The sequence below is a fragment of the Coturnix japonica genome, chromosome 9, assembly GCF_001577835.2.
Source record: "Coturnix japonica isolate 7356 chromosome 9, Coturnix japonica 2.1, whole genome shotgun sequence".
Lineage (NCBI taxonomy): Eukaryota > Metazoa > Chordata > Aves > Galliformes > Phasianidae > Coturnix > Coturnix japonica.
The window spans coordinates 364,982-378,289 of NC_029524.1; the positions used below are offsets into that span (position 1 = coordinate 364,982).

General features: G+C 41.5%; 1 protein-coding gene across 5 annotated transcripts in view; it reads left to right on the forward strand.

Moving 5' to 3' along the window:
• The window catches only part of LOC107317829 (glypican-5-like), a 319,637-nt gene that overhangs the window by 292,177 nt on the left and 14,152 nt on the right, over positions 1–13,308 (forward strand). The window contains exon 9 of one of the 5 annotated variants that reach the window (XM_015870949.2): positions 1,053–1,494. The exons of the other annotated variants lie outside the window; for them this stretch is intronic. Coding sequence (XP_015726435.1) covers positions 1,053–1,060 — 8 coding nt within the window. The 3' untranslated portion in view covers positions 1,061–1,494. Of the gene's footprint in view, positions 1–1,052; positions 1,495–13,308 lie in introns of those variants that run through there. 5 annotated transcript variants of the gene reach the window in all.

Consider the following 13,308-nt stretch of genomic DNA (forward strand, 5'->3'; position numbering starts at 1 on the left):
GAGTTATTAGATTGAATGTGCCACAGGAGTTAAGAAGGAGGAATTAGAAGTTTGAAACAATGTTTGTTGAAACTGCTGATGAATTATACAAATCCACACTGTTTATCATACTGCTGTCATTTATCATACTGCTGTCATCTTCGTAATGCAGAATGATGGGGGGGAAAACACACTCTGTAGAATCCCACATCAAGAAAAAAGTTGCTTATGCAACTAAACTGTTCTTGGAAATGTTTTACCACAGCAAGATGTAAACTAAACATCAGTGTGACGATGCTGCTGTCAACTTCAGAGAGCTCTCACTTACCTGAAAGCTTCTGCAGTCACTGCCAGTAACCCACATTGCTGTGCTCTTACCTGGAAAATGATGTGTTTTAATTCAAGGAGACATTACAGAAATTCTGGTGGCTGTTTCCAGTGTGTTCCTCAGCTGAAGTATTTCTCTGTAGTTGTGATGATAAAAATGAGCAATAGCTGCACAGTCAGTGCCAGACCATTTATTCTCTTCAAACTGACGGCATGGGCTTTCAGAAGGGAGCAGTTTCCCAAGGCAGCCGGCCGAGTCAGCTACTGCATTTCTGCCAGATTTGTGACTGAACTCTGACCTGCTATTTTCTAAGTCACTAGAGACCAGAGAAGAGAGGTGATCCGTTACAGATGTTTTGTTGGCTTGCCCCACTTCAAAATGTATGGGCCCAATGCAGGGAGATGCTGAGCCAAGGCCTCTCAAGACAGGCTGCTACTGCAGTGGATGTGGCGGCATCATAAGCCACTGTACACGTGCCATTCAGTCACCATGAGAATGGATGCTTGAAAGCTAGTTGGCAAGAGTCTTTCAGCTGGACCCAGTGGATGTTTAAAACTGTCTTGGAACAAGAGTTGGTTGTCCAATGTTCCAAGCTATCTGGTGCTTCTAATCCTTCCCACACACAAACCAGGCACCAGCTCACTAACTTTTGATGGGAGAGCAGTTAAATCCCTTTTATTTTGGTGTAGCAGAAGCAGAACTTTCAAGTTCTGAATTCCCTTCTTTTTTTCTTTGGCTTTTCCAGAGTCCTGATAGCTGTGTGGAGGCACCTCCTGCAACGCAGCAATGGGTGGACAGCCTTGGGGTACTCCTGGTGGCCCTCAAGTTTTATGACAATTGTCAGCACACAAGTTGTCTTAGTGGAAGCTGATGCCTTAGAAATATGCCCTAAATTCAGCAGATCATCTCTGTTTGGGAAAGCATTGAAGTGCACCTCTTCAGTGTTAATAGTTTAAGCATTGACTTGAAGAGCTTGATGCAGTAAGGATTTTTATTAAAATATGCTTTGTTCAATAATGTGCTTTAGATAAAATCAAGTTTCTTAGAGAGTTTCAGTAAAGAAATGTTTCCCACAGTATTTGGAAATACGTGGTGGAATTCTGTTTGATTTTATTGTGGATGTGACCGTTAATTTGTTTTTGTTTCTTTCAGCATGTCTCTAAAAAATAAATTTTGGAGGAATTTTCTATCGCCTCCATTCATTTATTCAAGTTTATCACTTCTTTGATGTCTTTTACAACAAATAATCAAATTCATGAGATTTCTGGTGCATTGGCACATGCTTACTTTCAGTCAGTAATTATTCCAGAGATAACACTTCCCAGCAAGCAGCTCTACTTGTATACACTAAATATGCTGCAGCAACATTTTCCTGCATAAAATGAGCCTAACAAGAATTTAAAAAATGAAGTTGCAATATATCAAACTTTTCACATATCCTGGAAGCTTATGAAATTGCTAGAAACTCTACCGAGTTTTCTCTTAGGCACTGAAGAAGCCCCCTTTGCATCTCTCTGCGTGTGGAATTACAGAAGTTGTCCCATTAGCTGAGAAAAGCAGCCTGTTGATCAAGTGCTAACATGAAAGAGTTGAGTCGGGATTCAGTCAGATGGCTCTTACTTACTGGGTGGGCATTGATTAAAAACTTCAGCAGTGCCTCCTTTGCTCTCTGTCTTATTTTCTTGGAGAGGAAGAGGAGCACTTCCTGCGTTAGTTCATAGAAACCCTTCAGGGACAGTTGGTCAGGATTAATCTCTTTCCCACAGACCAAATGTAGGACATGCTTGCAGAACTATACAGACCCATCACTGCAGCGTATGGACATCCATCAGTTACAAAGTGATTCTGTTGTCTCTGCAACCTCCTGAATGGCGTGATGCTGGGAGTGGGGCTCAGGGGAGCCAAGGTTGGCTGGGCTGTGTCTGTGACCCCGGGAGCTCTGCATGCTTCTGTTCCCGCAGTCTCTGAGTTGGAATGCCTTCAGGTCACTGGCAGACACTGTGGAGACCCAGAGGGCTCTGTAGTCTCTTTTGAAGTGTTCACCAGATCAACATTTAAACTTTATTTTAATGGTACTGTTTAACCATATAGTTAAGCAGAGCAGCTGATTCCCAGATCCCAATATCCAGGCCCCCAAATTCCGAGTCTCAATACATTATACTCTAAAGAGGCTGGAGGAGAAACTTGCCTTTCGGTGTTTAATTGTTGGTCCAAGACAGCTCTGGCTGTATGCAGGGCTCGTTCTCCATGTCTCAGTATTTGGCAGGAGGATATGCTTGCAAGAGAGGTCATTTCTTTTGGGGCAGTGCTGTGTTTTGCCTTCAGTCTGATTTTTTTAGGGAAGCTTGCAGCTTTTGCACGTTTTATGGCTCTGACCATGTGTCCTGATACTGGACATATCATTTTTATAAATCCATTTATTGCACAGTGTGCATTAGAATTTGCTTCACTGTTTGGCATTTGCTCAGACACTGCTACCAATGTTCTGGGGCTTCTGTTGTCTGAGAATGAGAAAAAGCAGAGAGCTCCTCTTCAGGGGAGGTGCAGTCAAATGGCAACAGGAATAGCAGCATGCAGGGCAGGCAGCACTGGGCCTTGCCAGCTGTGACTGCAGCCCTGTGACTCTTCCATCCTCAGCTCTATCTGCTCCTGCAGTGCTGCACTGTGCAAGGGACCCAGCACAGCATGCAGTGTTACATCTGTCAGCAGTTAGCAATGGGCACATCGCATTCTGCTACTGCAATGACATATCATCCCCTTCATCTCTGAGGTTTGATGACACTGTTTCAAATGCCAGTGTGAGTTTTTGTGTCCTCTCAGATAAAAAGGCATATTTGAACTACCAGAGAGGAAAAGATTGGTGTCCAGTCAAAGCACTGATAAGTTTGTTTCTAATAAATGCTACTCATCCAGCCAAGTTTGCTCCAGAAGGAGATGGCAGATTCAGGACAGAATATAATCCCTGCTATCAAAAGACAATTATGAGAGCAAATACCTATCTGTATTTGTTTTCAGGGGGCAGGGCTACTGCTGGGCATCTTTTGGTGTATGCACACCTCCATGGCTCCAGTCTTCTCTTTCTTGACATCATAGTTATCTCTGAAGAAGAATTAAATGCAATGAAGTTTTTACAGGGAGGTTCTGAAGGCTTATTTCCCCACAGGGAATCTTCTGAGCAGTTACAGCGACTACTTCAAGAGGGGAAAAAATTTGTTTCAAAACGCTTTTTGGGATTTTGAGGTTCTATTTAAAGGACTGTGCTCTTCTGTGCTCCTTTTTTTTTTTTTTTTTTTTTGGTACTCATGCATAACAAAATATGATCCCCACCAATCTGCATGGAGAAGTTGCTGATTACAAGCAAAAAGTGCCTTCAGCTTTCCTCTCAACAATGCTATTGACTCTGTGTGAGACAGAAGCCCTGATTTTTTTCCCAGATTATTCCAGGCACTTCTCCAGTGTAAATAAGAAAAAGTAATTCATATCCTGAGATGTCAGAAATGTTTAGGGAAAGATTTTCCCCATCAGGCCTTTTGGTTTATGTGTTGGGCTGTGCTCTGTTCTGTGCTCTGTGGCTTATGCCTTTTCACCAGGAGGAAGGGCTCCATCCCTGCCCAGCCACCCGACCAGAAGCAAGCAGATTATCAGAGGATGGGGTATCATGAGGGGCTGTGTGCCTGCAGAGCTTTGGAACAACCCACAGCCTGCCTCACTTGTGCTGCTGCTCAGTGTGTGTGCTCAGCTGTGTCACCCCTCTCCTTAGCGCCCTTCTCAACTATGGAGTGACTGCCCTCCCTGCTTCTTGAAAGTGCTAACAAATCCAGTAGCCAGAGAAACTATAGTGAAGGGGCTGACGGCAATACCTTGATCTGTTCATTTGATTTATGTTGGAATGGGTTTATAATGTCCATAAATAATTGTATTTTTTTTCCAAGAGGTACCTAAACAAGTAAAAGACTGCTCTGCATGCTCCCACACATTCTAAAGCTGCATCTGTATGCATGCAAATGAATTCCTTATCTTCCACTAGTCAACTGCAGCCATAAAGGGCCAGTGGCTGCGCAGGGTGGCAGTCCCACCTATAGTGCATGGAGAAGCCCACTCTGTTCGCTTCCCTATAGAGTAGTCACTGATAGGAGGTTCCCTATAAATCTTAACCATCTTTTAACTTCTAAACCAGATGATGTTTGCATTTCTGTGTACTGATCTAACTGATCAAAACCAGATGTTTCAGATGTAAGATGAGTGCAAAGGTTTCACATCCAGGCAGTTTCTTGAGGTCTCTTTGTTCAAGAGCTTTGCACACCAGCAGAGCTCCCTATACCAGCACAGCCCATCAGAGGAAAAGCCTGAGCTGTGTGGGTGCTAAATGGCTTTAAAATGTTAATTTGCACTGTGTACTGAGTCTGACATAAAGTTATCTGAATGTGACCAATCTGTATAACCTGAGGATAATAACCCTCAAGATGCAGCAAGTGGGCAAAGCATGTTACTCCCTCTCTCCATATTTGCAGACCACATTTGTTGCATGTGTTGCATGGGAATCTCCAGATGCTGAGGCATGTTGTCAGTGGGTGCCTTCACTTCTTAGAGGGAGGTTGGGTGGCTCTGTGAATTCATACAGAAACAGAGAATTTAGGAATTAAATAAGAACTGTCTGTGATAAGCCTGAAGTGTGTCAGATCAGATAGAAAATTTCTCTGTAACTCATAGTATGATTGTACTTTAGAACTGTGGAACAGAAAAAAGACAACCCCTCATTAAATATTGTGGGCTGAGTCATGATTCACATGTGAGCTGCTAATCTGAAATCCAGCGACACATTATTGATGCCATTTGTGTTGATTTGGGGATGAGGCAAATTACTTTCTAGTAAGTATCTGGATTTAGAATGAATTGACATCTGTCTACATCAGCCTGGGGACTGAAGCATGCGGCAATATTGCTGACTCAGTGTAATTGCAGGTTTCCTCTGTGACCACCACCTACATCATTTTAGCCTTTTATTGTCTCAGTTATCTGATCTGAAAAACAGGAACAATTCTTCTAGGAGTGCTGCCACATTTATTGTTTGTAGCATCTGTTAGGACTCTGGAATGGAGTTGTTGCCACTTATTCCATTCATTTTAATGGAATTAGTGTCAAGACAGCAATGCTTTGATATAAGAACTCCCATGAACCCTCAGTATCTGCTTTAGGAGGCCAAAATATTTGGCAGCTGCCAAAATGCTTTTCCATCTGCCCAGGTCTTTTCTCTTTAACATGTTTTATAGTGCTGAGTAACTGTATTCATTTCAGCTTATGTCATCTTGGATCTTTCTTCAGGTCAGACTGAAATGCTGCAGCTCACAGTGAGTGGAACCAGGCTCTATGAGCAGTCTCATTGATCTCAGAAGGGCTTTCACTGATACGCTGTACTATTCATTGCTGAGGAAGGGAACAAATGCCTGGCTCTGTACAGCAAAAGCAACAGATACTGGGGGGTAAGGAGATACTGGCTGGTAAGGAATTGCAGAAACAAGGAAACCTTTCATGTAAAAAAAAAAAAGATGCAAAGAAACTGATTCATCTGAATGCCTTAGCTCTAAAGAAAAGCTTTGACTGGCAAATGATAGAATATAGTGTGTCATCTGTAGTGAGGCAGAATTTAGGAAGCTCATTCTCAATAAGACCATAAATTGTCTTCTGTGCCATAAGTTTTACCCAAACACTTTGAATTCAACTGAAGTATGACTTTAGCCGCTAAAGAATTCCAGGATTTAAGGGATGTGGTGTTTCTGGGAGGGAGGCAGGGCCTTGCTTGGTCTTGTAGCATTCATTTTCAGTCATGTTTTACAGGCAGACCTTTCGGGAATCATGTGATTCAGCACAGCTTCGGAGCTATCGAAAAAATGCACAGTTATACCTGAGTTGAAAGGTTAAAGCCTGAAAATGATGTAACAGTTTAAACCTGGAAATGTTTGTGTTTGTCTGCTAATCTGTCTGCAGGCTTTCTGTTCCTGTGCCCACACCGGGTGCATGTCCCTGTTGTGCCATCCAGCAGGTACTGCAGGGCAGCAGTGGACCATTCTGGGTACAATGCAGTGCTTAAGATCTGCTTTCCCCCAGCTGCCTTGTTACATGAACCAAAGACAAGCTGGTTGTTAATGGCTGAAATGGAAAAAAAAAGTATTGGTTGCTGTTCACATCTGTAATGAGTGCTGCCAATGGCCTGTTCTTGGTGCAGTGGTGTAGGCTGCGGATTCTCCCTGGTGGGCACCCAAGTGAAGCTGCCGCAGATACTGACCTTACTGAAACAAGTTGTGTTCAGTCGTCTCCATGCCAGCTGCTGTGTTGTGCCTTGGTAGCAGCTACACTGGAACCTGATTAGGCAGAGCGTGGCTGCTTCTGCCATTTGGCAGTGTGATGCCTGGAAACCTGAACAACTGTTCGCCATGGCGCTGCAGTTGGGTTTGCTCTGAGGTGGATTTCAAGGGCTCGTGTTTAGTGGGCATTAATTGGACATTTTGCCTGAAAATAATACAGCTTACTTATACACTCGCTTGGAAAAAGCATTAGGTTGATGCAATTGCCCATTTCCTGTTATTTCAGCTGTGAAGAAAGTAAGCTGGTGGAAGTTAAGCAATCTAAATCTCATGCCTGCTTTCTCATTTCCAATGCTTTATCACTCAGAATCCCCAGTTGAAGTAGTCCTGTCTGCAGTTTGGGAGGAGAGGGAAGAGGGTATTTCCTTTTCAATGTGTACACAAAAAGTTGGTATTTTTTACCAGGCTGCCACTGCCTGCTCTGCTTTCATTTACAGCAGAATATCTCATAAAAGGGAAGAATTAAAGCACCAGTGATGTTCAAATTGGCACATAAGTCACACTTCTGGTCACATTTGGGATTTTCTGTTGTCTTGAAATTTTCCTGGATAGCAGCTGAAGTAGAGAATAAGCTCCTGGTACAATCCATACGCATAATTAGTTGTCATATGACTTTAAGGCAAGCTTAGGTCTTAGTTACATCAAAATCAGTCCAGTTCCATTAATCTTTCCCTAGAACAATATATTATTGTATTGGAGACAAAGCTCAAATAATTCGTACGTTCCTTTAACAGGGGAAAAAAGAAAAAATGATAATGCTTAGCTGCTGCATGTTGCTACCTTTTAAACTACTGCAAGTCCATAACCCTTATGCAGAAAGACATGCTTTTTTTCTCTAGTTAGAGGGTGAAAGAGCAGGATTTCATTGTAATTAAACAGAAAAAAATAATAGGAGAAGGAATGTCTTATGGAGACCCATGAGGAGAAAAAATAAGTGAAAATCTGGCTTCTGATTTTAAGGAAAAGAGCAGCCCATGGTCCTGTGAGGTCTTGCAGCTGTCATCTCTCCCTCAGGTTACAACCGTGCAGGATAAGGTGCTCAGAAAATGAATACAAATGTGACAGCAAAACCTCTGAATCTCACATGCAGGAGGTGCCGGTGATACACAGTGCATCAGCCACATACCCAGCTCATTCCTTGCTGAGTAATTCAGGAGCTGGGCTTTTCAATCCACCCTCCCTGGCAGAACTCTGGGATTAATGAGGCTTTGAAAAGCAGGACTGTTCTGAAAGAGGAGCGGCAGTCCCAAGCAGCCATTTGCAGTGGTATTGCACATCCATTGTCTCCTTGTAACACGGAGCCACGTGCACACACACATCACTGCCAGAGCTCTTTTCACTGTCTGAGTGCTGGAATGGATGCCAGAGAGTTTGGAGGAACTGGCCAGCCTCAAGATTTCTTCACAAAGCCTCATGAATCAGCTCCTGTGCCTCTGTACTCTCACGTCTGTGTGTCTGGTAATTTGCTCTACTTTACGTACTCTCTGTTCATCATACAGATTGGCTTTTTTCTTTCTGGGTAGTTCCTCTCACTTTGCCAGCATCTTGCCATTTGCAGCTTTAATGCCTATTGACAGCATTTTGTCAGCCATAGCTGCCAATGTATATTCCTTTCACAAGTTGTTCTCCCTCAGTTTCTATAGATAGCTACAAATTTCATCACAGACTGATTGAATATTTGTTTTCATTTGTGTTTCATGTGGAATAGATTCAACAAAATGAATAGATCATTGGAAGATTGAAAACAGAGATGAGGAAGCTTATCTAGCGTGTACCAGAGTAATTCCTGTGTATCTAGCCTGGTTTGTATTACCTTCAATGGGGGAGTTTTGCAGCTTCCCATAGGCAGCTCCCTGGGCAGCTCTAAAGCTGTGCTCAGCCTCAGCACATGCACCCAAAGATTATTTCCTTCTACAGTTGATAACACTTTGCTTCCCCAAGCTCAGTTACAGGAATGTGAGCAATGAGTCTGTCAGTAAAGCTCCAATTACGAATTCATAAGTTAACAAATGTTTTTCTGTTTTTGTAGTAGAAACTAGCAGAAATGCAGAAGAGAGCCAACCTCAGCCCCTACTGGATTGATCCTTACACAAACCAGATTCCTGACCCTTAGTATTTCACAAGAAAGCTGTTTCTAGTGTTGCATTTGAAAGTACTGTTATCCCGCAGCATTATTTATTTATTTTTTTTCATTTACTGTTACTGTCAGAACTAACCTGATATTCAGTGAGGTGCCACAATTTCTTGCAGAGGAACAGTTGTGGTTTCTTCTCCCACGCCACAGCTGGAAATAAATGCTCTGAGTGCTGCCAACTCTCATCGCACAGTATCATATTCTTCACAGAACATCTTTGTCAGAACCTGTGTTGCGGCTCAGTAACGTATCACTGGAGTAGCTGTTTCCTGCTTATCGTGACTGCCTTTAAGCTCTGAAGATATCACTAGTTAGCATTGCTTGAGTGTGCCAAGTCAGTGACGGAACAGCACTGTTCAATGCATATCCCAACACAAATCAGTTGATCATGTTTCAGTGTAATGAATGGCCAGGAGTCCTTCAGTATTACTGCTTTGAATGTTCTTGTTCTCAATTTGTAGCTAGCTGGGTACAAATCTCTGGCATTTTTAGTACAAAATATGATTGCATCTTTACTATATAGATGGTAACTTGATAACTGCTGCGGGTACCAGTAAATGTTGGGTCTGAATTAAATCTAAATCACCCACTGTTCTTTACTGTCCTTTAGTAAAGACAGTTTGATTTACTATTAGTCTTGATTTGACAATAGTGCAGGAATACCTCATTCAAGATAGCGACCCTATGATCCTTGGCTACTGTAGACCCTCATAAATTACCACTGACGTTTTAAAGTGCCTAAACAGGTTAGTAAAGAAATTAGAGAGGTTACAAATATGTTCTGAGCTCCTTGTGCTTTTTATAGGAACTGGTTAATGGCTCAGAGAACAGCGCTCAGCCAGCAGCAATTAGAAAGACTCCTCCATTCACACTATGCTGTCTCTGCCAGTGTGGGAAACTATTATTTCTTCTTTGTAACACACCAGTCTTTATGAACTTCACTTCAGATCTCTAACCTATCCTTAAATTAGGTCACTTTTTCCCCAGCTAGCTCCATAGGCAACCCTTTTTCCATCAGCTGTCTCCAATTATGTAATCCTCATGTGCTATCTCTGACTAAATGTTCTTTGAAGTTAGTTATAAAGTGGAAAGACGCCCTTGGTAAGCTACTTTGATTCAGTTGCTTCAAATAGAAAGATTGCTGTTGAGATATAAAGGTTAATTTTACCCATCTCAAGTTATACAAGAACTTAATGAAATCCAACAGGTACTGAGTATACTACTACTGATATCCCTGTTCTTCCAAATTCTTTACCCAAATTCACAGAATCACACAGAATCACAGAATTATCAAGGTTGGAAAAGACCTAGAAGATCATCTAGTCCAACCATTACCAATACTTCCCAGCTAAATCATGTTCATCAACACAACAATTCTTTCTTAAACAATTCTTTTCAAGGTAAATTCTTTACCTTGATGTTGTTTTCTAACAAAGTGTATGTTGCTTGGCCTAGATTTTTATAACCTGTTTGTGCTGTTTATGTTTTGGCTTTGACTGAAGTCTGACTCAAGAGCAGGAGCAGCACTGCAGAGGTGGAGAACTAGGGCTCAGATCCTTACCCTGCAAAAGAATAAGCAACAAGGCATATACACGGTTGGCATGTATCAATTAAAAATACAAAGTCTTTTATTAAAAAGGAAGCCCCTTCATGTATTTGACTGACTTGCAGATCTGATCTTCCAGAATGCTGGTGTCATAGCAAGTGAAAGGGTCTTTGGTAACCTACGATGTCAGTGATACAGTGCTTAAGTAGATTCTGACAGTCAAATTTGCAGCAGAATTCTGTTCCACCAAGATTGAATCTGCATGCAGAATACAGTTTACTAGGCCTTGACATCCAAAGGCTGTAGCGTAGTAGCCCCTGAGAGCAAGTTCACTTCAGAGATGTTGATTGTTCCCAAACATCAGGCAAGTAATTTGCATTTTGAAGAGGCTCTAAATGGGCATTTCCATATTTATGTTTTACAAAGTCCACTGATGCCTATTTGCATAATAGACCGCAACATTGCCAGCAGATCCATTGCAGCACATGGTGTCAGCTCTCATGATGTTCCAGTGGGTTTTTCCCTTTATTGAAGCTCTTATGACACAAAGAACTTGTCAATAACTGATACATCTCAATCTCAAAGAGAAGGCTGTCAAAGCTTCTTTGGCTGGACTGGCAACACACACAAATCAAGCTACATGTGCAGTCACCTAAGAAGTGTTTTGCTTATATCCATGCCAATTCTGTACATAGAAACAAGTGAAGATGATGTATATACCTAGATAGAACAGTCCTTTCCTTCTCCTAGAGTCTCCAATTGTACTCCACTCACAGCAATATACTGATGCTTTCAGACTCTCCAAATTTTCCTGCTTAAAAACTTCAGTTACTTTCTCATCACCACTCTCAGCACCTGGACACAATGCAATGAGAGTAGCTGCAGGTGCCAAGAGAAGGTCTTAGCAAACACTCTGTCTTTATCACTAGTCCCAACTGGGCAGTCAAGCTTGAGCACATCTGTATAGAGAGAAGCCAGATGAAAGCTTGAGGTCTTTGAATTCTGATGCAATATTTATCACTCTCAAAATGGCATGGTTGATTTTTTTCATTTTCCTGATGGAATTAATACCTTAAGGAATAGCTATTATATGTGTGGGATTGTGGCCAGAAGTGATTCTTCCACATGGCTAAATGATAGAGACAAGTGGTTTCCACTTTGTCACTGCTTACCAATGTAAAGTTTTGCAACACTGTAAATCTGGAAGGGGGAGAAGGTTTATGGCCCTCAGTCTGTCATGTATTGTGCTGGGCTGAGCTGAGCTAAGCTCAGTGCTGTTACTTTTAATGTAGATGTCTCTCGTTAAATTTGAAGGAACATTTCACTTCACTCACCTGGGACAGAAGCAGGGAGTGGAATCAAAGCCAGCCTTGGACAGGAATTTCCTTTCCTTAATTTGATGCATAGGTTGAGTGTGGTCTTCTGCATGTGCAAACAGATTCTGCTTCATTTTGTAAGGCATTTTGTTAGAAAAGTTCAGTTTTTTTACCCTTGGATGTGTATCTCCTTTACATCTGTGTCTTTGTGGATATGCTTATTCTGATAAATGTGATAAGGATTCATCAGTTTCACTGCATGCTATTAATAAGGTAATGCTTTTAAGCCCTTCAGTATTTTAACATGAAACATCATCTTCTACAGATATTCAGTAGAATGATGGCTCTAATCATCCCCTCTGTCAATAACTGTCTGCTGTGATAGAGCTGGTGTTCTGGTTGGCCGGATAAACCTAGCAATGTGAAATAGAGGATACGCATGCTGAATATTTGCCACATGAGGAAAGAAGGAAAGCCTAAATTAAACTTCCCACACCAGAAGCAAAGCTAGTCTAATGCCGTGAAATTTTCCATTGCTGCTCTTGGTGCTAGGTCTAAAATTCTTGCCATAGTTTTTTATTTTATTCGATTTCAGTCATCACTGAAATGAAAGGTTGGAAAGACTCATAAATATTTCCTACCAGTTTTCTTAAGGACCAGAGCTATCCATTGGCATTATAACTGATCTTTTCTTATCATTCAAGTTAAGAGAAATCAGATGATGTGTGAATTGATGTGATTTCAGTGTCTATTCCATAATTAAATATCGACTGTGATTATATCCTATTAGAATGTTTCTAAAAGATTATAAGGTTCTGTTTGTGCTGAAGAAATGACAGAAATACGAGAAACATTTGAAAACCTCACTGCTGCCATCATCAGTGTGAAGGAAATGGGCATCCACTCACTTAAAAATCTTACCAAAGGAATTATGTCTGTTGGAGAGCAGTGGAGTAAGTGGAATAATTTAACTGGCTTTTAAAGAGTGAGGAATGATGAGAGAACATCATATTTGCAGGGAGAAAAGAACCTCTGCGATGTCTTGTGGAAGTGTTTGCAGTTGGCTTTCTGTGGCTGTCTTGCTGGAAGTCAGTGCCTTGTTTCTGGTTACTATGTACTGGGATTTAGTTGGGCTGCTTGAAATGTATGTGTCAAATCCATCCTGCCTTGCAAAAACAACTGTGAGTTTATGTTGCTACAAGTGTGAGATCATATCCAACCTTTTTCTGAAGTGGAGTTTTGTCTGCTTAGAGCTACATTAAAATTACAGTTACAGATGTCAATGACAAATGCAATCAGCAGCTTATGAAAAGGCTGTATTTTTGTTACATGTAAATTTTTAAGCAAGTGAAGGTACAGTTTCCCCTTAAGGGGAAGAGCTCCTACAATACATACTCTTCTTAAGAAGAGAAGGAGTTTCCTGGGTGAGAGGAGCCAGGATGGCTTTAAATGTTTGTACTCCCTTCCAAAATAAGTTTATGTTTTCTTCATATACAATTTAATTAAGCCTTCAATTTGACCTTTGTATTGAGCAATAAAAGTTAACTGGGAAAGATGTGGGTAGAATGAGAACACAAACAAAGCATGCCCCACGTCAGCCACTGTGAGAACTGTTTCTATAACCAGAACTAATGAGATCATCA